Below are 25,357 nucleotides of genomic sequence, written 5' to 3' on the forward strand. Positions count from 1 at the left end.
GAACTCTAGCCTAACTCTTGGAATTTGTCAGTATATCTGGATTCTTCTGTTGATTATTATGAGAAAGGCAAAGAGAAATCTAACTTCATTAAGTGCAGCACAATGCTAGATGAAGTTCAGTGTTTACAAACAACTGATTGCATGATGAGCAATAACCTCAATTGCATAAAATAACAACAAACAAAAATAATTGCCTGTTTTAGGAACAGGATAGGAAATAGTATGCAATTATGTGAAAATTAATACATTCCCTCCCTCAAAGAACAGTTTACAATTCTGGTTGCCGTTTCTAAAGTGAATTTAGGAAAATATCTGGGATGCATAGATGAATGACTGCAATGGTTAAATACATAATGCTATTTTCACTTTCTCATTAAAAATGCAAGATAGGTTGTTTAGGAAGGAAGTAATATGAAGGAATTATACACAGCAGTGGATGACAAGGTAAATAGTGTTGATTTTTATTCATGTTTCTCATAATAGAAGAAGGAGGGTATTCAGTTCAGTAGGAAGACATCTGACTAAAAACTGGTAACAGTAAATAGCTACTGTCACAGAACATGCTTATTGTCTGAAATGACCTGCAACAAGATGCAATTAAGGTAAAAAGCTTAACAGGATCCAGAGCTATACTGCCTATTTACATGTATGTGGACAAGACGAAATGGAATAATTGCCTCAGAATAATACTCTTTCAGATTGTCCAAAAGTTTTACTTGTTTGGTTTGCCCATTGCCAAGCATGAGCCTAGGACAGTAAGAGTAGCATTGGAGAATGAAGGCAGATACATTAGTGAATCTGGGAATGAAGTCTGAAGATACAGTGAAAAAGGCTTACTAAGCTGTATTAGGGAATGAATTGCTTTTGTTGGCTTGGCTTGTAATACAAGGTCCTTACTCACTCCTATGCTACTTCTGGACAGCTGAACTAAGGGGTTTTTTTGGTTGTACCTACTGTCAGTGATTGGTCTTACCTGATGAATTGGTGGATGAAGGCTGTGACAAAAATAATCTAGATTTATTTTTCCTCTGCTGTATTCCTTACCAGGCATTAATCCCAAAGTCTGTACTTAATGTGTGTTTAGCATAAAATACTTCTGTGTGCTTGTATTGTAGGACTTTCTACAGGGAGAATGTTAAAATGCACAGCACGTGTGTAGATCTGGCACCAGGTGGCTGGATCCTGGATATGTATATGCTTTCCTTTGTGAATAGCATGCTACTTCTCTCTGAAATACACCATAAGGTAAAAGGAGGGTTTTCTCCTGCAGTGCTGGGTCTGTGTGAGGTCCCTATCACTGGCTGGTGTGGAAGGGCTGCAGCTGATAGCTGCCAGGCTGGAGTACTTTATAGTTATTAATGCTAGTGAACAGAAGAATGTGTTGAATTGGCCAGCTTCACTAGGAGGAGGAGGAAGAGAAGGAGGAGGGGAAGCCTTGTGGGAGCTCTGCCCTTCTCTGTGAGGAGGAGAGTGAGATTTCAGGACCCACCTATCATTAGGAATAGCTCCAATTCTTCTAGCCAGGGAGTTCAATCATAGGGATAACATCAGACCACCCAGGCAAGGGCTAGACCCAGCTGTCTCCATCTCAGCTAAGCAACCAGTCAGTGCCCAGAATCTAGCAGCTAGGATTCCTGCAAACATGCTGACAGGCCCATAGGAGGACGGGGCGCTCACTTCATTCTGCATTTTTTATTTGGACAGAAAGTGGAAACTAGGACGAAGGTGAGTTTACTGAGCATTAGGACAGTGGAGAGGAGGTGAGGAAGAAATGGAACGGGCAGTTTGCAGTGCCCCGGATTGCCTTTGTGGGAATTGTTTGCCACTGGAATCTCAAAATGAAAAGCTTCAACTTAACATCAGTTACAGCAAAACTTGAACCCGTATCATTCCTCCTCTGTTACCCGTCTCAACTACACAGCTTGGTACCCTGGCCTGCATTGTCCTCAGCAGATGAAAAGTGTCACAAAGCCAACTGCCAGTGTGTGAAAACCATATACAGGTCCCAGTGGTCATCACTTACAGTTCTGGACCTGAGCAGTGCAACATGGTGACTACAAAGACTGCAGTAAATACTTTCAGATCTCTGGGGGTATTTTCCCCACCAAATTTTTTTTTCCTTTTTTTTTTTCTCCAGAGTTAGTCCCTTGCTTTGACTCAACTCCCTTTATCTGAGTCTTAGTCTGATTTGATTTCATTACGTAACTGTTTGGTTGGCTTTTACCTTTACACTGATAGAGTGGAAGGGAATTGTAGAGGAAAAAGGCATCTTGCTCTGTAACCAGGAAGAGGAGCAAGAAGACAGGAGATGAAGTCTGAGGTCTTCATCTCAGGGCCCCATCTCCTCCTCATCCCCACACTGCTGACGCAAGATTTAGAACTGCTTCTAAGACTTGTAGCATCAGCAATACTACACCTGGGTACAGCAGAGGCTGTAGGAAGCAAAAATGTCAGTGTGGCTTCTGCAGAGCAGGGGTTGAACCCTTTTGCTCTGGGACTCCAGAGGGACTAGGAGCAGAGGCTTTTGTTTTGCTGCAGCAGCATTTGCAGATCTAAATGGGCCAGGCTGAGCAGCTAGAACTCATCTTATGGGAAAGATTACACCCTGGTCATCAAATGTTTGGCAGGACTATGTCTTATCAAAATCACTCCCACTGGGAAGTTTTGAGGCAGAGTGTGTCTAAATGAAAGCCTGACTTTTTCAGGAGGAGGAGGAGAGGAGTTCAGTCATCCACAGCAGCAGTACTAACCTTTTTTTTTCATTGTTAAGTGGATGCATACGCTGGAGACACTACAAAGGAATTTGCAAGTTTGTCAGGTTTCCCAGGAATGTCTCTGGCAGGTCTTTGTCTGGAACATTTTCTGGAGACTGGAACAGTTGTGCTCTGTATGCATATGTATATCCTGTAAGCTGGTAAGCTCAGCAAGCAGCAAAGGAATGTCACAGGCCTTTGGCCAGATTAGCCTTGGTACACACACGGATTTCACACTTCCCAGCCTGCTGTTAGCCCCAGTTCTTCCCTTCTTGCTGGCTGCTCCTGCAAATTCAAATTTGTGCGTGAAACGAAGCTGTTTTAGTATGGGGTGTGGTCAGCAAGCTGACCTGGGTCACAAGAAGGTGGCCCTAGAAAAATGTTTGTGTTGTGTGGTTTCTCCAAGGAACCTGTAGTAGGTGTGTTCTGTGCCACTGTTCAGCCAGTGGAAGTGCACGTGTTTGAGATTGTGGTTTGGGGTTTCCTTTGCCATTTCAGAAAAGAGGCACGTTAAGGTCCACTGATGTTTCCCATACTGGGATTGCCTGTTGGATTCCAGCCTGTCAATATATTAAGGAAGATGGACTGCAAGGCAGATGGACTGTGCTCAATAGCTCTAGAAGACCTGGGTGCTTTGTTAGACCACATCGTGTGGGCCTGGGCTAGATCAAATGTACATGGGAGCTCTGTGGTGAAGACAAGAAAATGCAGCACAAAGGCTGATGAGGGGACTGATTAATAATGAATATTTATGTTATTGCAGTATGTAGTCAGTCGTCTCTGAAGGCTGAACAAAGAGAAATATCATTGAAAGAATGTAGCAAAATACTTTTTTTTTTTTTTTTTAATGGCAAGTTGTTAGCTGTTACCCTCAGTTCCTGGGGATATAAATATTTCACTGATCTCAAAAGCTCTGGGGGATATGTGTCTAAGGAAAGCTTGGCAGGTGAAAATAAAGTCACTATGCGAGCCAGGTAATGAAAGAAAAGAAACATTTGTTTTACAAGCTATTGGATATAAAGATGGCATTGATGGATGGAATGGATTAGTAAGTAATAAAATGGGAAATTAGGGATTGACTGGGGGGTCTTGAAGAAGTCAGAGTGAGCACAAAGGAAAAAGTAGATCAAAAGACAAAAGAGAAGATCCCACAAATGATTAGACATTTTGCATATTTTTCATTAGTTTTCTAATGGAATGATTCCTTCTTTGAGCTTATGGTACAGTGTTATCTTCTCCTATCTGAGGCATCAAAGCTTAAATGTTCTGGTCTGAACATAAAGCCAGTGCTCTTCTTTCTGCCTTACATGTGTCTTACCATGATCCCTGTCCAATCTTTCTTTAAAGGAAAAGGGTTCCTCAATGAACTGTTGAACCAACCAACTTTGAAACTTACTGGTTATAGACATTGTGCCAAAAACTGTGACATTAGGTCTCTTCCTGTTTCAGCCTGAGATTTGCATCATACTGGAGGTTTTTCTGGAAGGAATGAAGTAGGACTATGGTCACTGCATCTTTGGCCCATCTTAGTTTTGATCTTTGAAATATGTCTTGACTGCCTGGATCCTTTTTCTTCCTCACTAATCAGGAAGACCCAAATGGAAATCTGAGATGTGTGAACTGGAGAAGATGGAAGCGTGGCTCCAAGTAGAAGAAATAGCCTTAGATTCTGTAGATCTTTAGTTGTCAGCACACTTTTTATAGGTAAAAGGATATGATTGGCCTCTGGCAGAAAAATATTTAAGCTGTCAACTGGAGAGTGCGAAGTAGGCATTTTTTGTACTGCATTGCTTGCTTAATGTTGTAACACAGTGACCAGTGAAATGCAGGATCTGCTGTTCAGGATGTTGGTAATGAAACTTTTTAAGACATTTTTCCACTGCCAAGAGGGGCAGAGTAACAATATCTGATGATTATGTGTCCCTATTCATATACTGGCTCCTGCAAAGCAGCAAGAGAAACACTTGACCTTTTGTGAACTTTTTCCTGCATCCTTGAAGGAATCTGCAGCACTGTTTTGTTTTATTTTTATTTTTTTTGGTGTCATTGTTAACAGTTGCTACTTTGGAAAAATCAGAATGTCTGCTGCTTTATGCTTTAGCCTATTTGAAATGAGATCAAAATGAAAATGATGTGTTTTATTCAAGTTCTTGAATATGATAATGGGAAACTGTTGAAAGAATGGTGTAATGTAGATTAGGAACGTGAAAGTTATTAAGCTTCTCTTCTGACTTTTGCTTGTGATTTATTTTAAAGGTTCTTTGTCTATAGAATACTATTTTTTTAGAAACAAGTTCTATATTGGAGCTTTCATTCTTCCTACCTATATTTGAATATTTCACGTTTGTAATTTCTCAGTTATAAAGCAGATTAACAAAACCAAAACCCTCAACTCTTGTATCTGGCACTTTTGAGTATCATTCTCTGATCTTGGTTTCAATCTTAAATTTATTCAGAAATATATTTCTCTGAATAAAGCAAGACTGTAGAGACCTGATTCTTTTAAGCTTATGCATTTCTACTGTCAAGAGGGCAAATGCATTGCTCACCTTGAAACACTTTATTAAAAATAAACAACAAACACACTAACTTTTTTTGTTGTAGATCCTCATGAATAACTATCTTCCTTTTGAGCTCCACTGCATTTCTTTTTTCATTGTTTGTTTATTTTTTTCCCACTACTCCTATTTTTGAAGCTGCAGGCTTCAAAATATACAGAGTTTTTGGTATCTGCTTTGGTCCAGGTACTGTACATTATCTTCTAAGCCAAAGAAGCCATTGATTTGTTGCTAAGTATTTCTCTTTTTACGAAGAGAAGAATACCATTGCATCAGATATACAGGAGGGCTCATGTCTGGAAAATGAACCCACTCTGTGCAGATGTGTTGGGGGTCCCTCGGCAATCCACCAAAACATCCTGGCGAGCTAATTATAGCAGCTGGAATGTCTCAACACATGGCACAGTATCAAGCAGTAACACCCATCTGGGTGGGCTGGCTGCTGCTAAACCTTACTCTCTTGCTGATCTTCTCTCCCTCATTCTGAATCCCTTGCCTGTTTTTAATCCTGTTGTAATTTAAACACCTGTCTCTCTGGAATGTGTGAAATGTCCCTTTACCTATGCTAAGTTATTGGCTCACCTGCTTTGGTTGGAAAGACAGCTTTCAAATAAACAATGATACAGTACGAGAGAAGAAAGCATACCACATTAATAGAGCAGGGGTGAGTTGGTAATTCATCAGACTAAATGCATCTCGGTATCAGGATGATGAGGACAGAAGATTGGATAAAGTTATCCTATGTTCACACATGACTGTGTTTGCAAAGTTGTGATTGCTGTTGCTGACAAGCTAAGAATTTTATAGATCCTATTTCACTTACCATGTTGGCCCCTGCCTCATTTGCCATTCTTGCCTTTTTTTTTCTCTCCATCATAAACAATTTGTGGCCAGAAACTGTTAGGTATTTGTATGGTGCCTGGCACACTTAGACCTAGATCTAATTTGATTGTTTTTACTGTTGCAATGAAAAGGCTTTATATTAAAGTCTGCCCAGTATGTCCCACCATAAGACCTTGTTTTAAGGTCTTAGAGGTTCCCTCCACACTGAGGATGCTAAGCTGAATTTCTCTGCAGACTAGAATTTCTTGCGCTTCTTGAGTACTGAGTTTTGAGACACTTTTCTGTTCTGTTTTCAGTGGCCTGGTCTGTGTTATGCTTGCAACCTGGCTGACTTGAATGCAGAATAAAGAGAAATTCCACAAAGGTGTGGAGAACAGCTTGAACAAGGGGTCTTGTAAAATTTGGACCTGGACACAGCATGGGAGAGGATGCTGAGAATTATTAGGGTGAAAAGACAGAAATTGAAGGACGTGTGGTATACGTGGTCCAAAGGGGAACCCAGATGTTAGGATTGGGTGAACAAATAGGTTGGCAAAATGAGCAGGCTGGGGAGGGGAATAAAAACTAGAACAACTTGGATAGGGTGCGTGAGCAACTGGAAGAGGAACTAAGAACAGAAGCGTGGGGAGAAAGATCAAATGAGCTAATCCTGTGGAAAGTTCCAAGGTCAGGAATGGTGTGGCTCAAAGGCCAGTAGTATTGTGGACGCCAGTGCTGGAATTTAGGAAGACTGAAACTGGAATGAGCAGAAAAAGGAGAATGATGTATGAAGTGTGGAAACTGGGACTGGATGAGAAAAACGATGCACTGACAAGGAAGACGAATGGGAATGGATGAGACAGAAGGGCTCCTTCTGGAGACGTGGGCAGAAAAATAGCGTGCAACCATAATAATTTAACTCTGTCCAGAATTTGAAGTAGAAGTTAAGAATTCTGAAGTCAGGAAAAGCCTAGGTGTCTTGTACTACAAAACCACTGAGGGGGTGACAACCTGTTGTGTTTCCAGATCCAATGTTAGTTCACATTCCAGAGTTCAGTCAGAGGATATGAAGTCTGCAGGCCTGCGTAAGACTGTTGTAGGTATGAGTGTAGTATTATGTGATGAAGCTTGTATACATTTGTTTTAGTACAATTTCGCATGAATTCTGGTAAAAGAGTATTGTTAAGATAGCAAAGCTGGGAATTCACAAACTATGCTTAAGCATTTAAAGGAAGTTAGGTCACACTTGAGTGACTTAATGAGCATCACCTTTGAGATCTGGAGCAGATGTAGGGCTAGTCTTCAGGCTCTTCTTTCTGGTTGCCCTGTGTCTCACAGGCTATGTGCTTTCCAGTTGCCACAGAAATGAGCAGGGGCAATACAAACAAGTCTTGTTTAGCATGCAACCTTAATCTTGGTGCAGAAGCAGGTCTGTTCTGTGATCCTAAAAAAGCAAGATGTGATTGTGTAAAGGCAGTCAACCTTTATAGTGTTTTGTAACCTTCATAAAATGTTCTTTAAATATAAACCATCATTTACGCTTCTATAATGGATACCATTACCTTATGAATGGTGTCTCCATTCAGTAAACCAACAGGTAGAGTATGCTTGAAGAGTGTGATCTTTTTAGAAGATAAGCAGCACAACGAGAATGCTCGGAGAAAGAAACAATGGAATGCATTTTATATGCTTAAAAACACATTGATACTTGCTTTGCAGTTTGATTTACCAAACATCTACCAAACATGATTACTGGCTGTCATTAACTAACTTGTATAGTTACAAGTGTGAACACTTTGGAGGTGGTTTGGGTGAGAAGTTTTATTTATGTGTGGTGTAGTTTGATACTACGTTTTATATCCAAGGTATATCTCTGTGCATAGATGGGGACGGTAGAGAGGAGACAGATGTATACAGATGGTTTGGTGACACAGCTCATGATGAAAGGGCAGATACACCAAGCCCTGCTCAGAAAGAGTAATATAAGCATCTAGCTTTTGATTGTATATTTAATATTTTTTACTGCATCCTTGTTATTTGTTCTATGGCAGGAAATGCTTTTGTGCTTTAGGATTTTTGCCCGATTCTTGTTCTCATCCTCCTTTGTGCTTCTGTGAATGGAAGGATTGTAGTTTTAATGCTGGTATGTGAATTCATCTCAAGCATGGTTGCTGTTGGTGTCATCTCTGGCTCCTTTATGTAGCTAGCAAAATTCTTCCGCATCTGAAGATTGACTTCTTTAGCAGTCTTTAGTACATACTCTCTCCAGTTTACTTCGTGTCACCTTTTGTTCATTTCTTGGCTTTTAATGGCTTCTGATGTCTTTTTCTTTGCCTCTTCAGTTAACAAGCTTAAACTTGGCAAGTGGAGCTGTAAGCAAGGGGAATGCAGCTGGGCCCCAGAGCTACCGGTCAACAGTCAACAGGAAAGGGTCACTGTGGGCTGTTCAGTCAGACACTCATGCAGCTGACAGAAGATCTTCAGCAGTCAGGTAAGATAAAGCTGGTGTTCCAGATTTTTGAAGGAGAATGCGTGGCACTCAGGAGCTCATTCATAACTTGTGTTTATCCTCTTGCTCAGAAGATAACATCTAAGGGCCAGTTCTTTTCATGTCTATCCTAGACACTAGGCCTACAAAACCGAATTTGTTTCCAGTGCTGGCAGGTTCATGGTGAAATAAAGAAATAAATGAACATGTGGAATGGAAGGGAAATGTCTGTTTCTCTTTCCTGATTATTTCTTATCCTGGTATTTGTGAGTCTGGGTTCACTGCTGTTGAGACATGCAGAGTACAAACCTATTCCTGATACTGCAGAAATCACCACCAAGGCTTCATCTTCATGTGTTTTCCTAGAATATCAAGTTTAAGTTGTTCAAAGATAGAGCAACATCCTGTAATGTTATACTAAGTTTCCTTTTGTGGCTTCCTTCTGCTCTTTATTAATTTTGGATATTGGAATTTTTGTGTCTGATACACTCATTGGACTCAGGGACTATGATTTTGCAGTTAGAAAAACTATTCTTTCTGGGACTGAAAGAGCAGCAATATTTACTCCAAGGATTCTGGATCTTGGAAGCTAAGAGCAAGGTGAGCTTGCTGCAGAAGGCTGGGCCTAACACAGGCCCAGAACCACTTGGGATTTCTGATTTCTTCCTTTGCCTGAGTTTGCCTTCTTGTCCTTTTAAATAGAATAATGAGGCAGGGCTTCCACAACACAAGTTTAGGACTTTAATTTGCTGTGTACATTAAAATATTGATTCTTGCCATTGGTACCTGAATGCTGCTGGAAAATGGAGGGAGGTAAGGAGGACAGATATGCAGTACAGAAGGAATACGTGACCTGGGTGGTCATCCTTTCCCAAACGGGTCCTTCAATAGGAGGATTGGAATGGGTTTTGGAAAGCTCAAGTAAAATTGTTCTTATTTCATCAGTCACTGCTTTTTGTCCTGCCTAGAGAAGAGGAATGTGAGAAATGAATTCCTGGCCTGTTTCTGTTCCAGCACAATGTTTGCCTCTGGGGTTTGGAGTTATTGAGAGAGGTGGTGATTCTGTTCTTGGAGCTGAGCCAGGGGAGCTATTACCTAATCCAAATAAAGAACCTATCCAACAGGTGTAAGCTGCCTTCCCCTTCTACACAGTTTTAGAGAGCAGCAGCGTGCAGGCTGGCCTGGAGCTTCTGTTCGTTTCTCATCTCTGCAACTCTGCATGGATTCAGATATGGCTGGAAAGAAATTACTCAGTCAAAATCTTCTGTTGTGGATCTCTGCGGAAGGCATTGTAATTACCACATTTTTCTGAAACCATTTCTGTTATGTCACTACCTGTAGCCCAATTTCTAATGTCCAGAGCTCCACTCTGAACCATTTCCAGAGCCGTGCCTCATCTAGCATTGTACTTGTAGTTCAGTGAAGAAATTTGTTTTATTTCATACAAAGATCCAAAATACTTCAGAAGTGTCTGACCACAGCTGGTGATTCCATCTTCAAACTTTTGATGAAACATTTGGGCTTTCAGTACTTGAATTATTCTGTTATTATTCTCAGAGTAAGACAAAGAAAGATATCTTAAGAGCCTTTGTTGAATTATTTTATCTTTGTGGCTGCTTATGTCAAATGGCCAGAATTTGCCAGGAGTTAAAAGTTTTACGAGTTAAAAGTTTTACATAAAAATGGAAATGAAAAAAAATAATTCTTGAGGCAGTGCTAGATTCCGTGAGCTGTGAACTTGTATTTAATGAAAGAATTCCAAAAGGAGTATTAATGTTATATATGGGGATGGCTATCTTGTGTTGCAAATGCCTTTTTTGCTACTCAGTCTGTTACATTGGAGCTCAGCAGTTCACAGAGGGTCATCTGATGGGGGTCAGCCTGTGCTCTGTACTAGATGACTGTTTGAAGAAAAGCTTCCTGTTTTGTTCCATTGAGGTTCTGGTCTATCAGTTGTAGAATTCAGCAGGGATGGAAATATTTTGTCAATGGGTCTCTTATCTGGCTTGTGCTTGGCTCCAGTTCAAACATCTGCCTCTGAAGCTCAGTCCCTACAGCTTTTGTATGGCTCTATGGTAAATCTGAGCCATCTTAGTGCTTCTGAGGTTTGAAAATTTGATTTTGATGCTTTTGAGCTATGGGATTCAGGCTATTAATGACAAATCTTCCTCCTCTTTAATTCCCACTCTCCCAGTACTGACTTATCTATTTTTTTTTTTCTGAACAGAAGTTAGTTCTCCATTCTTTTGTTGAATTCCTTTGGCTGTATGAGAAGGGTTGCCCAATCAATAGTCTGCTTGCCAAGAGGCAAAGGAGATCTTGAGTTTGTAATACACAGAGAACAGTTCTGGATACATTAAAAAGTTATTGTACGAATCTGTAGTGCTGTCCCTTTTGAGACTTTTTTGTTTTAGTCACTTTCTTTGAACTTTGTCTCTATTTCCACTCAGCTTGTGATTTAGGCTTTTGCCATGCCCCGGACAAAGAAGCCTGCAGGGCTGTACAAGAGGTGAGATGTTCCGAAGTTGCATTATCGTAATAGAGCTGTCCAAGGCCCTCTACCATGTTTGTAGCAGCCCAGCCTTTATTGCCCTTTGAAGCTCCCGGCAGCTATACTAAATCTGCTCTTTCATTCTTTAACCCTAGTCCTTTGGGCCTTATTTCAGTTCTGTCTCATCTTCTCACTCTATCAGGCAGGATTTTCACTTATTTACTTTCTGCTGTAAAGGCATTAACATGTTACAGTTACATGTTTTGTAATTTAAGATTACCATTGATAATTTTTCACAATATTAATAATGTAACCTAAGGACAACAAATATGAAAATGATTCCTTATTATCCTTTGGAACTCATGTCCAGACATGGATGCTAAGACCTTACTAGAACTGGGGCATTGAGCAGCTCTTGAAAGCATTCTCAGTTGCACGATAAAGGTAGAAAGTAGTGTTTAAGAGAATGAAAGTTGTTGTTCCGAACCTGAACTAATTTCTCAGTACCCATTGGCAAATAGTTGCACTAGTGATGAGGATGGTCAACTTTCCTAGAAGCTTCTGTCACTGGAATCTGCAGCTGCTGTGTCACTTGTTTTTGAAATTCTCCTCAAAGAATCACTTGGACTCTGCAAATCACTTTCTGTCCAAGACCTGAATCAAAGCTAATGAATTTTTTTTCTAATTGGTACAGATTTCTGTGTTTTCAGTGGGCGCCTTGGATTCAACAATAGCTACCCTTTTCCAGGTTCACCTTTTTGAACTCCTACAAACAGTCTGTTGGCAAGAACTCAGTGGTGATTCGGTCACTGTTTTCCCACACCTCTGTTTCATTAGCTTCTTGTTCTTTCATGACATCTTTCTCAAAACTAAAGACAAAATCAACCCAGCTTAGCATATGGTTGCCTTGGATCTTCTGACAGATTTATCTAACTTGGTCAGGGGAGGCAGGCAAGCAAGCCTCTCTATCACCGTTGAGAGGGTAGAATGGCAGTCCAAATTTTATCAGGCAGCTTGGGAGGGCTACCGCAGTCAGAAACAACGGGTTCTGCTCTTCTTGTTATTTAACATGCTCAAAATACTTCTTTGCTCACACATTGAGCCAAGGTGCTTAGGTTCATCAGAAAATGACGTTTTGTTGGCAGGCTCCCTAATCTGGGTTAAACAGTTTAAAAACAGAGTTTAGATTTTCTGATCTAGGAGTTTATAGGTTGAATTCACTCTGTTGTCATTATTAATGGTAGTAACAACTCAGAGCATTGTGGGCTGTGTGCATATAGTGGCCATATGTTCAGGTTCCCAAGCAGGTTCTACTTTGTGTATTTTCATTTTATTTTTTTCTCTTGCCTGGAAATCTCAATTGGGATGGGAAACTAGAAGATTCCACACAGACGTTTGGCATCTCAGGCTTTCAGGAGCCCCAAACTGTATGCCTCAGGTCTGAAAATCCTGGTTTTCTGTGTCAAAGGGGTAGCTTGTTTTACGTAAAGGGAAGGTGAAAGTGGCTTCACTGTTTGCTCAAATTTTTATTTTTAATTTTCAAGATGTAGAAGGTAAAAATATGAAATCAGGCAAGTGGTTGGACCTTGACTAGACAGGATATGAAGAGCTACGAGTAGAATCATGCTAAAATAGCCAAGAGATGTGCTAATGTACAAGGTGGTTCTCACAGTGCTAGAGGGTGAGAAGTTGATGGGATTGTCTTGGTTTTTTTGCAAGACTCATGCTAAGGTGGGCTTAGCATGGATCTTGCAGCAGGGACTCAGGGAAAGAGCTAACTACATATAGGCTTGCAACTAGAGGTAAGGAGGAGGGAATTCCTAGTAATCTTGACAGCTAATGACAAGTTTTTGTAAGAACAGAGCTCTTTCTCTTTGTTGCCATGCAGTTCTGCATCTGAAGGGTTAGTAGTGACTTTACACTCTTCCAAGTTGCTTGATTCAAGCTCCTTGCAGTCACTTGCCAGGTAGAGACTGTCCATTCTCTGTCCTGTGCCCTGCTTGCCAAGTGTGCTTGCTCAGCAGCTGGGTGCAGGCTAATGCTGAAGAGTCTGTGCTGTACTGATACCTCTGGAGGAAATGAAGGGAGAAAACAGCAGGCACTGAGGGCTACACAACAGGCTTTCAGTTTCAGGAAAGTCTGTGCTGACCTTACGCTTCCAGCTAGACTGCACAGAAGTGCCAGAGCAGCAGTAGACCAACACGACTGAGTGCAGTCCTGTGCCAGCACTGCCATGTGTCTGTTCCTTCCTCCTGATACAACTTGTCCCCTTCACTTTCCCTCTTAGAGGAAATGTCTGATTGTGAGCTCAGTCATCTGCACTACACTGCATTTTCTGCAGGCTTCATAATTACCATAAGGTCTTTTTCTTTCCTTCCTGGTGTAAAGATGTTGCTTCTAATACCCAGCACTAGCAGAATGTGCTGTCCTCATTCTTGCTGAGGGGCAGAAGAGTCTTGAGCATGAAGTAAATCTAACATGGGTTATTCTAATGCTGCTACCTTTGATTCTTCTCTGTTTTAGTTAAATCACTGGGAGGGACCCCAGCTCACAGTGTCCTTTCATGCTGCTGCTTGCAGGGATGAATGCTGTATTAGGAAGACTTAGGAAGAACAGTTCCTTTTCAGCCAGAGTGGCTATTTGCAGTAGGGCAGACATATGAGGTTGATTCCTGTTTCCTGATTTTTTTCCTTATGGCAGGCCTGTGTTATCTTAATGCCTAAGTTAATTCAAGTTCTTTATTCGTGATGGAAGAGTAAATGAGGATGGGTGTAGTGATTTTTCTTTTTTTCTGTGACCAGTCCCCTGTCCACTTCCCCTTGGCAGCTCTGTCATACAACATATGTTTGTGGCCCTTGAAGCAGCATTTCTGACAGTCCTGAAGCTGTGGGTTGATCTATTATCACCTCCTATTCAGAGGAAGGATGAGGAGGGAGGATGAAAAACAGAAATGCTGCCTGTAGCTGTATGTTCTTGCAGCTCCTCCTGTCTCTAGTTCGTGCATGTTCTTTCTCCATCCCCACATATTTGTACACATAACAGCCTTCCTGCCCCGGTAACCTCTTACCTTTTTTTACATGTCTCCCAGGGTCACTGGTGACAACTTGTTAACTGTGGAAGTGAATTGGCTGACTTAAACTTCAGAAGTACGTGTTTTGCCTTGTGTTACTTCTTATAGAGAAAGATTTTGGTCGCGCTAATGAAACTTGTGATGGCAGGTCCAATTACTCTCCATCCTGCTTGGAAATTGCCCTGAGCCTCCGCACCACGGGTTGGCACCGTCTTGAAGGATCCCTGCTTCCCACAGCCAGGCCTTGGCTCTGGCTGCCTGGAGCCTCCGGGAGAGGAAAGGCGGAAAGCTCGTGACTTGCCCAGACAGTCTGAGGCCTGGCCCTGCAGCCTCGGCTCCCCAGACGCTGTTGAGTCGGACTTGGCTGGCAGCCGCCGCGCTGTTACTTTTCCGAGGTAATAAGTGAGATTAATCGCAGGACCCTTTCCAGAGGCGAAGGGGGTTTGGGCTGAGCGCAGGGAGAGAGCGTAGGAGCCAGTGCCGGGGCTGGGAGCTGGAGGCGAGAGCTGGGGCCTTGCAGCAGGGCAGAGCAAGGCACAACTCGTGCGAGCGTGGCCTCTGCTCGGCTGCTGCTGGAGGCTGCTCTGGAGCCGCAGCCTGGGGGCCTCCCTTGGGCTGGCTCCAGCTGAGCAAAGTGGACACAGCCTTGGCATCGCCTGCACCTGTCTACTGGGCCTGTGCAGCTGGGCTTTTTGCAAGTAGTTCTAGTGATGTGAGGGGACAGGTTTCTCTTCCTGCACCTGGCTCTGACTGCATGACTTCCTTTCAGAGAAGGTATGACAACCTTCCTCATTATTCCCAGCGACCAGCCCATGTTGGTAGGTGGAGGGGAGTGACAGGGGTTTTATACCTTCCCTGAAGGCAGTGCTGCATAATGGTTCTTGGTTTTCTCGTTTCAGCTGCCTACACAAACTGACCTTACCCCCAGCGTAAATGTAGGGTTTACTATTCTGGATTGGGCTGCTAATCTTTTTGGTTCTCCTGTCCTGTGTTTCAGAGTAACTATCACCAATGTCTTCAGTGAAAGCAGAGAGTCTTTTTGATTGGCAGTAAAGAAATTCCCAGCCTCTAGGGGAAGCTTGCTTTTGCCCCCCAGCTGCAAACAGCTGACTTGTAGATCTCACCATATTTTCTGTTCTACATAGTCTAGCTGTGGGTGTTATCATTAATCATATTTTTATTTTCTGGGAATATTGTTGCCTCGTTCATGAGCTGTAGCAGTGAGTCCCACAGGTAAATTCCATATTATGCAGACGTTTCCTCTTTAATTTTTTGGATTTTTTCCAAATTTGCTAAAAGTCTCTGCCCCCTTATTATGTGAAGGCAGACAGAAATGCTTGATTTATTTTCTGCGCTATTTATTCTGTATGTTTCTATCATCTCCCTTCTTATTTGTCTCTCCTAAACTAAACAGTACCATTCTCTTCAAGTTCTAAATGGAAATCTTCCAACCCTCTAATAATTAGCTCTCTGTCTTTATGGAGATGACAAGAAACGAAAACAGCACATCAAGTAGGAGTAAAACATAGATTTTATGTGACACTATCATTTTTAGCTTTTATCTCTCATAACTTCCATATGCTTACACCTTGCTGGCTTCTGACCATACTAAACACTGGATTTTATTATTAATATGCAGTTGTTTTTCTTTGACTACTGCAATTAATGTAAAACTGAGCAACAGGTATAGGCAGTTCATGCTGATACAATTCTTTTTTTGATTCCTCACCCGTGAACTCTCCTCTTCCTGGCTTTTAGCTGCCACCAGTGGATTTTGTTGGCTGTGATGGAAGTCACGTGCTGTTTTCCGTTCTAGTAAGCATTCAATTTAATATAGAGCTTGTTGAAATCTTTTAGTGTCTTCCACTACTTCCCTCATATCCTCGCCCCCAGCCACCCCTGATCTTAGATCTCTTTGAAATACCCTGTTTAGGTTCTAGATATTTCATATTGCCAAGTGATCAGCAGATCTCCCTTTTCTCTGCATTTAGTTAAACCTCCAATTGCCATTACAGTAGTTTTAGAGTGGCATTCAGAGGGTTAATGTGGCCGTACCTCTCACTTTGGTAGTTTGTGGGGAGAACTCTGCTGCCCGCAGCTTTCTAGGAAAGAGGGAACCCCAATAGCCTGGTGCTCTTTGGGGGCTGCTCTGCCCAGAGCATTCTTTCTTTCTAGAGGAGCTCTGAAAGGGTTACAAGGGAGCCTTGGCTGTTTCTTTGAGCTATTTGGAAAGGACGGGCCTCAGACAGCTTGGCAGGAACCTGGGGCCCTGTTTTTTCCAGCCCAGCCCTTCCTTCTGCACGGAGCTGTCAGGGAATCCCACGAATGTCTGGTTTCTCCCCTTTCTGAAGTTTTTCAGCAATATTTTTATCCATCCCTGGCTCTTTCTCACACAGGGACCTCAGGTTTTGTTGATTGCTTTGCCTTGCAGGTAGTGAGATGGAAATGAAAGCCATGCTACCATGCCACAGCCATTGGAATTAGTTCACCGTTGTGCAGCTGAGAAGGGCACTGGGAAGTTTCCCAGAAGAGTGTCCTTTCTGGCATTGATCGTAGGGCAGGTCCATCTGGCCTAAGAACAGAGGGATTGAACGGGCCCATCTTTGAACTGTGCTATTCCTGTGGGTCACAGCGAGGCACTCAAAACCTCCAAGCTGCATGTTCAGTATCCTCCCTACCAGACACACAACGTTTGTGAAAATGGAAAGTCCCTTTGTAAACCAGTCTTACAACGGACAAGACAGGTTAGCAACCTTTCCTTCATTTGCCTCATGCTCTCCAGGGCTGTCCTGAGGCTGAACTCTTTGTGATTATTTTGTGTTTTGGAGGTTTCTGGGTCTGCCGTATACCTTTTCACTTAATAAATAAATAAATAAATAAATAAATAAATATGCTTAGAGGATGAAAATAAAGGTTGTCTTAGTGTTAAAAAGAAGGTTTGTTGAAAGTTTGGTTACTGGTAAGTGCAAAGGTCTTGAAAGGTCTCTCTGGTGTTGGAGCTACTGGTATTCTATAATCTCAGGAAGCCTGTCAGATGCTGGGAGCAGGGTGTGATCTAAGATCCATGTGGAAAGCCTTTCCAGAAGGCAGCCCTCATGTGGTGCAGTCCCTGGACAACTCTTGGAAGTCAGCAGCTGAAGAGCCTGAAGTCAAGTTCAGATAAAATCAAGTTTCAGTGACCAAGTAAGAAAGCCAGAGCAGGAGGTAGCAAAAGGGGCCAAAGGCTTTTCCTCCTTCCTGTTAGGCTTTGTCTTGGGGCTACTTTCCCTCGTGCAGTGAAGTTTCCACCACCAAAGCATGTTCACATTTTCCATCCAGCCCAGGCTTGGCTTACTCAGGGTGAACACAACACTCTTTTTGGTGTTTCATCCTGTGATATAAACGGGAATTCCCTTCCAAGAGCACAAAGAAACCCCTTTCCTATCCCTGAAAGTGTTAGTCAGCCCTTCCTATGGAGATCCTGCTTTGTCACCTAATTCTCCCCACCTTTCAGACTGGGGAAGTTTTGTAGCTGACACAGGAGTTTGTGAATGTATGTGGTTGGCTTCGTGACAGCCTGTTATTCTCCGGGGCTTCTCTGGGCTGCAGGTATCAGTCAGCAGCTGTTTGTGAGCCATGCAGGACTCCAGCATTTAACAAAAACCTCTTTTGAAAATAGAGGAGGAGGGGAAAATAAAAGCATAAAGAAGTTGGGAAGTATTTCAGCTCTCCTGTGTACGTGGTGACAGCTTTGTTGGAGATGCTGTTCACTAGCTCATAGGTGTTTGAAGTTGTACATACATTGTGTAAGCTGAAGAAGATGGGGCAACCAGAACTCCATGGTGGAATGCCAGATTTTTGTTTGGGGAGTAAAGTGAATTTATAATACTGAGTAACACTGGTGATTAGTAGTATTTTCTTAGTCTTTACCCAGCGCTGTATGCTCTCAGATGGTGAGTAGTTTGACCAAAATGTTGTGGGCAGGAGGATTTGATTGGTGATAAGCCAGAATGTGTTTCAGTGGCTCAGGAAGGCTGGATATATTGGACTGTCCAGAACCAGCACCAATTGCAAAGATTTTTAAGTGCTCTGGTAAAGGTAGGTTCTGCAATAGCAGGATAAATTAAGTCTTATATAGAAATACCAATGTATCCAGGGTCATTTAGCACAAGCAGTTGTTTCTAGTTGTTCTGTACCAGTAGTTGAAAGCTGGATATCCTCTTTTAGAGGATGGAAAAACAAAACAAAACACCTCCACCCTCCCTTCATCCCCCAAACAACAAAAGTCAAGCAAACCCACCAGGTAATGTTTAAAGATACTGCAGTTTCCAGACACTCTCCTGTTGCACTCTCTGAACTTTTATTAACATTTCTCATCCAATTACTGTCCACAGCAAACCAGGTGGGGAGAGGCCAAGGCAGCCTGGCTGATCCAAGTCTACTGAAAGCTGGCCCTGGGACAACAGCCTTTAGTAAGAAGAATTTCAAAGTGAGAGGGCCTTATCAGAGACGCTGTTTGTTTCCAGCTGCTGGTATCCATGATGTTGCAGGGCTTCTTTGCCTGAGTTATAGATTGTATCTGGCTCAGTAAATGTCTTTCACTGCCCTTTCTATCTATCTGCTGTCTGGCACGTGGGACCTGACGAAAAAGTTAGTCCAAGAAGATTGTGTCTGGCAGTGCTGTGCATGCTACTTGGCAGCTGTCTGTCAGGGATGCTCAGCCTGGGCAAGAGTCACCCTTTTGAACAAAGCAGCTGTGGCTTATGTGGTCTTAACCTTTTGTATGCAGAAAAAAAAAAGTCTTTATTTGCTTGTTACTGGGGAGAAAAAACACATTTGATGATAATCTGCCCTGTGAAGACTGTAGCCAGGCTGAGCTGTGCATGTCTTTAATGTTGGAAATGCAGTTTTGTCAAAATCTGTCTCAGAAAACTTCCAGTTTGGTAGACTATCTGAAGAGTCTTGGGTCTGGACCATCTTGTTTGTTTGTTTATCTGTTTTGTTGTTGTTGCTTTGTTTTGGTATTGGGAAAATGATGCTGATGAGCAGAGAGGTGTCAGCTTCTCTTCGGTCAGTGTTTTGAAAAGCTGCAGATGCTGAGACCCAAAATGAATTAAGTTCAAGTACTTTTCCTTGCTGTTGCTGCTGACTGAGTGTAGATCCACAAGGAGGGAACGTTCATAGCAGTGAAGGCTTGGCATCTGTAGAAGCTCTTTGAACTTTTACATCCACACTTCAGATTTTAGCCACAGGACAGCATAAATGGAATAATATTCTTCGCATTAGTCAGAAGGTCAGGTTAGACACCCATGTTAGTCTTTTATAGTCCTGATGAATAACCATCTAGGATTTATGGCTTCTGACACTTACAAGCAATAATTCTGAATTTCAAATGAAGACTTTCCAGTACTTAATGAAGACAACATACAGCTTGCTGTGTTGTGACTTCTGTTTCCCATGGCTGTTCCCTGAAAGACGTGAAACTGTGGTTTAAGGAAAAAGCTTGAAGTAACTTTGGTTTGAAAGTGTGTTTGTATTCAATATGTTTCTGATCTCAGCTCCACTAGCAGGCACTTGGCTGTAGGATTCTTTGACAGACTTATGATGCTGAAGACTTGGGTTTCTCCATAAATACTTTCAGGTGGATGAGTAGTAAAGGGCTGTCCAACTTAAGCAGCCAACATGGTAAAGAGAAACACAATCTCAGTCACTGTGAGGAAAACAAACAGGGAAAAAGGTGTATGTGGAAAATCTAAGCACAGGCTCTAGAAACTCTCCAAGAAGAGACAGTCAAGAGACTTTGCTGTTGTTCTTAAGATGTTATGCATTGATAAATTCATCTCCTTCTGGAAATACTGTATGCAGTTCTTTTCTAATAATTTTCTCCATGAGAGTGAGATTTTGGTTCTTACTGACAGTGATCCCACTAGGATTCTGTTTTCAAAATTCCTTATCAAAATATCAATGTTAGAGCTTATCCCTTATGAAACAAAAGGCTGCCCAGTTTTAATAGTTGGGTTATTTTGGTATATTTCAAGAAATTTAGATCCAATCCATTTTTATTTTTAAAAATATTTTGTCTTTCTGTTCGGGACTTTGTTTTTGCATAACATTTGTTATTTTCTGAAGGTCACAGTCATCTTTCCAATTCTTTGTAAAATTCTCCTTTCCTGATGCTCACCTAAATGATTTAAATATGAAAGTATCCTCTGCTAGTAAAGGGAACTAAAGTTATGCACAGATTTCTAGACTGGTATGATGCATATGGGACAGAATGATTCATGTAATGCAGTGATTTTCGTTACTGATGTTTTCTAAGTAGAATAAATTCTTTGTAAACATTATGACCTCATTGTGGAACCTGAATACATGAGCATAGATATCATTAGGCTTGTGTTATTGAATAGCATTTCTGTGGAAGGAAAGAACTGTGCTGGTTTTTTTGTTTGTTCGTTTGTCTGCAGGTCTCACTTGGAAATGATCTAAATTCCTGATATCACATAACTTCATACATTGTGTCACTTGTATACATTGTTAGGTAGCAAAACCAGGTAACACCTATTCTTTTGATTTACTTTCAGCTTTTTTTCTGGTGTCCACTATGAGAGGTTGCTTACTGTCTTACTCTGACTAGTCTCTAGAGAGCCATAAGCACAGTACACCAAAACTGGAAGATTATCCTCCTTGCAAATGTTACCGGGTTCAGCTCAAGCCATCTGGAGGCCATGTTTGTCTTTTCACAGAAAATGAGCCTGTAGTTATGTAGAGGTTCTGCTGTTTTGAGAAAAGCCCACTCTGTTTAGAGCATTGGCTGAAACAACACAAAAGGCATCGAGTATAAAGATGTGACATGTAACAGAGACTTCTTGTTTGGACATTTGACACTGTTGTTGTTGTTTTCTCCTGGTGTGCCTTATCTGTGCTAGGAGGGGAATCTTGAAAGAGTGTTATTCCTCTAAGTGGCTGGGATATTTAATCTGGCCTTATAAGGGTTTAGCATTTGCAGCTGCATCTTTGATGTGCTCATGCTTAGCATTACATGCAATCACTCGGTGAAATTCCTGAGGTACTGATTCCATGGTTCCCATCTGTGTTCCTGAGTCTGGGAGCTTCTGACTAATTATACAATTTTCTCTGTAAGCTGTAGGAAACAATTCCATTTTGGCTCTAGAAAAAGGGTTTGGGTTGGACTGAAATATAGGATTGCATAACTTTTTTTCATCTTCAACCACAAATTCCTAAGAAAGTTATTGCATTTCTCTGAAGATACCTGCTTCTGGCTTTTGGTTTTCACTGTCATTAGAAATATTCAACACCAATGTACAGTCTAGAAGCAATTGAAAGCCTGCTGAGAATCAGTCATTAAGGCAACAAAGTTGTATCCCCTAGAGAACAGCATCATCCCTAGGTTTCTATCCTTCTCAAACCCCTGAGGGTGGAAAAAGCGGATGTAGTGTGCAGTTGTGATGACCAGCAGAGCTGGCACAACTGTAGAGTAGGCTCTTCTGGCCACACTGGAGGAGAAAGCATCGCAAAAATATGTGCTTTATCAAATGGACTGAATCTAAAACCTTTTTATAGGTGCTGCAAATTAAACCAGTGCTTAGTCTCCTAGCCTGCAGTTGTATGCAGAGGCAGAATGTTTGTGTGTAAGACTTCAAGTGCTAGGTGATCTAAATAAGTTTTTGTGCAACTCGAGCATCTGTTGCAAACAGGGTCTGACAGAGTGGGATCTTTCAACAAATCCTAGACAAGTCTGGGAACTGTCTCCTAGAGCATGCCAGTTCTTTGTACCGTACAATGTAACTATCTGAACATCCTTTTATTTACTTTCCTTTAATGACAGACTTTGTCTGTCATCAGATTTGGCAGTTTCCTGGAGAAAGATACTGCCAACCCAGATGAACATGGGCCTTTTTCTGTGTTTTCAGTGGTGTAATCACAAATACCCTGTTAGCTGCACCTAATTGTGGTCCGTCAGCTGGACTGCTTGGTCAGCACACGCACTGCTGCCAGCTGGGGAAAAAGGGAGACAACTGAGTGATTTGGGGCTCTCCCACAATTTTCCACTGCAGCACCTGCTTTGGAAGCAGCAGTAGAACTGCCAAACATGCTGAAGTGGTTAAGTGTACCAGCTCCTAAAGAAGCTGAAGGGGAGGAGTGCTTCTTGCCTGATGGGTTTTCAAAGGCAGCTGAGACTTTGAAGTTTTGTTTTAGCAGCTGCCAGGTATGCTGCCTCAGCCTGGTGCAGCACTTCTGCCCCCAGCTTTGTGCGTTGCGTTCTTCTTTACACGTGCCAGGATGGAGAGAGGGGAAATTAAATAAAATTAATTAAACCAAGAGTGTGCTTGTTAGCAATAGTGTTGCTTTATTGTACCCTTTGGGTTAGAGTGCTTCATGCCACAGTGAAGCACCTTGCGCTCGCTTGGGCCTATTAGAGTAATAAATTTGTTTCACTTTAGTTTTCTTTGCTTTCCCACTTACTGTTTCCCTGCCTCTCTTCTGCTTTAACTATTCCAGCCAGGAAATAGTTAAATAGTTACACCAGGACAGTGGTCCCCCCCTCAATAATCATAGTAATTTTAATGTTTTGTTCTGAGTTGGCCACATAAAATAGGCAGAATTTTACATCCATGGTACCCTAGAACTCCCTGCTGAAACCAGAGGGACCAGATCATCTTTCCAGTGAGGGAAACTGAGACAGAGAGAAATGTGGTGGCTGAACAGGGACCTCATAAAGGCTCTGTCAAAGCAGGGACAGACACCATTCACTGCTGGAGGCAGTCTGCTGGGAGCTTCCCCTTCACTCGCTTTCCTCTGCCAGAAGGGATGTGCTGTAATTCTGTTTATTCCGCTGAATATTGAACTCCTTTATGATGATGTGAACTCCTCAGTGATTTTTCTTATCGAGACATTGGGTTACTGGAGATGCTGTAGGCTGTTTTCAGCTCTGTTCTTTTCTGCAGAAGTAAAGGTAGGTGCTCCCAACGGGAGCTGGCAATTTATGGAGCAATATTGGGAGTGAAATGGGGGGCTGCCTTCTGTATAGCTTAAAACAAAAGGACAGCAAGGAGGCCAAAACTGTCATAAACTGGAATAGTCTCCTCTGCAAGGGAATGTGCTTCTGTGGTATTAATCCTTGGGGGGACAAAGTGCCAGAGATGAGGAGATTCTTGCTGTGCAGTACTTGAACAGCTTGCTTTTTAAGGTGAGGCTTTATAAAAATAAGTGTTTCCACTCTGTTCTTGCAGTTCCTTATAGGCCAGACCTGGTAAGTCATCACCAGTTTCTGGTGGCTGTAGTGGTGGACAGATACATAGAAGTTTTGAGGAAGCAGTGCAGTGGGGTTTTTGTTGTTGCCACTCAAATCCAGTCCATTTGTTGCCGTACCTTATTACAGTATCTAAATCTATCTGGGGGATGAGGAGAGCAGAAACTACGTAAGAAAACAAAGGTATAACACGGGGAAGATAGGAATGCTTGAGATGCCTCTTTGGTGAGCACATAAACTACCTCAGGTTTGTGGGACTATGTGAATATATCCTCTTTTTTACTGGGAAATCCCTTTAGCTTCATTACATTGGAACTAGGTTGATGATTTTTAGTTGTTTGTTTGTGTCTTTTTTAGGAAAAAGATCTTTTGAGGAACTTTACTTTGCCAACGTATCAATACTTGGGATTTGATCAATTGATTGGGGAATAACAAGAAACTGTTAACCACAGGCATACAGCCTCACCGCAAGGACCCAGAGAAATTTCTTTTCTTGTTTTTCAGCAGCTAAATGTTGTACAGCTTCACTTATGTTACACCAGATGTCTCTTGTTGGTGCCATATTGCTACTCACTTTTCACTGGAGTGAAAAGTTCCTCCTAACAGTACTGTTGCCCAGCCAGCTTTCAGATGACACTTTCCATAATCCCTGATTAGCTGAATTTCCACATCTTTGCTCTGGAAGTGCAGAACTGATTCTGGCCTTCCCTCTAGGAATACAGATTATAAATATAGAAGTGTTGCTTCTCTCATGAAATTCTGTTACCTGGCTATGATTCTTGGCCTTGAAATTGTAGTGGCATGATGTCAGGAAACTCCATACTTCAGCATGCTTTGTCTCCATAACCAGGCCTTCTAAGCTATGAGATTTATCAAGGCTTCTCTAAAAGAAGCACATCAGAGTGTCTCCATCTAACACAGAACAAGGTGATAGGTGCACTGGATGTTAAACAAAGTTGATGAACTCAAAGCTTTCATGAACTTCAGTGCAATTTCTTTTAGAATTTAGAGGCTTGTGATATTCTTTAGATTATTATTATTATTATTTTAAAATATTTAGGTAACAAAGAGCATGACATTTCTACTCTGTGGTCATATGACACAACTAGAAAATCGTTTGGGCCTTGAGAGGTATGAGACTTGGACAAGACAACCGTGGAGGAACCCTTGAAGCCCTGCAGTGTAATGCCATCCTGCCCTGCATCTTCTGGGAGGTCAGTAGTGGCAGAGTTGTTCAGCTCTGCAGGGTATTTCTGCTCTTGAGCAGGGGCAGAGTGCTTTGAGCACTCTCTCCCATCTCAAGCATCCTAATCCTACCAAACTCAGCAGCCTGTTTTGTTTATTCTTCTCAAAAGCTCTGGATTTCACCAGTTTAGCCCAATTATAAGTTTTCATTTGCCTCTTGAGACCTGAATGAGGGGCCTGAGCTGCTCCCTTCGTTCCCCATTCTCTGATCCAGTGGGATCTTGCAGCTGCTGCTTGAGCACATAGAGCAAGGAGCACAGCACTCTGGGAAAGCCTACGCAGGAGGAATCTTAATGGAAAATATTAAGGAGAAAAAAAAAAGTGTTTGATGGACTTTTAATATAAAAGGGGGAAAAAAAAAAGAAAAGGGGGAGGGGGAGATTTTTATTCACTGTAATAGAAACCAAATGTTGGCTGGGACAGCAGCTGCACTCACTCTTTCCCTGTAAACTGTGAGCGGCTTTTCAAAGGAGGCATTACAGGGTGCAGGGCTAACCTACTGGTCCCGGCTTAACCCTTGCACCTCTGGAGAGAGGTAGGGAATATGCATTTCTAGGGGAGTTACAGAGTAGTATCTTCAATTACAGAGCCAGTCATAAGCATATTCTAGACAGATAGTGGTGCCCATTTATTATGTTTTCATCCTCTTGTGATACTGCTGCTATCCTGAAATGCAAAAT

The 25,357-nt window shown here is 42.1% G+C and overlaps 1 protein-coding gene across 2 annotated transcripts in view; it reads left to right on the forward strand.

The window, feature by feature from the left end:
* The window catches only part of TTLL5 (tubulin tyrosine ligase like 5), a 124,735-nt gene that overhangs the window by 62,710 nt on the left and 36,668 nt on the right, over nt 1–25,357 (forward strand). For both annotated transcript variants that reach the window (XM_032188217.1, XM_032188218.1), the window contains one exon: nt 8,476–8,624. In XM_032188217.1, the coding sequence (XP_032044108.1) occupies nt 8,476–8,624 (149 nt within the window). The remainder of the gene's footprint in view (nt 1–8,475; nt 8,625–25,357) is intronic.

Source organism: Aythya fuligula, chromosome 5 (assembly GCF_009819795.1).
Source record: "Aythya fuligula isolate bAytFul2 chromosome 5, bAytFul2.pri, whole genome shotgun sequence".
Lineage (NCBI taxonomy): Eukaryota > Metazoa > Chordata > Aves > Anseriformes > Anatidae > Aythya > Aythya fuligula.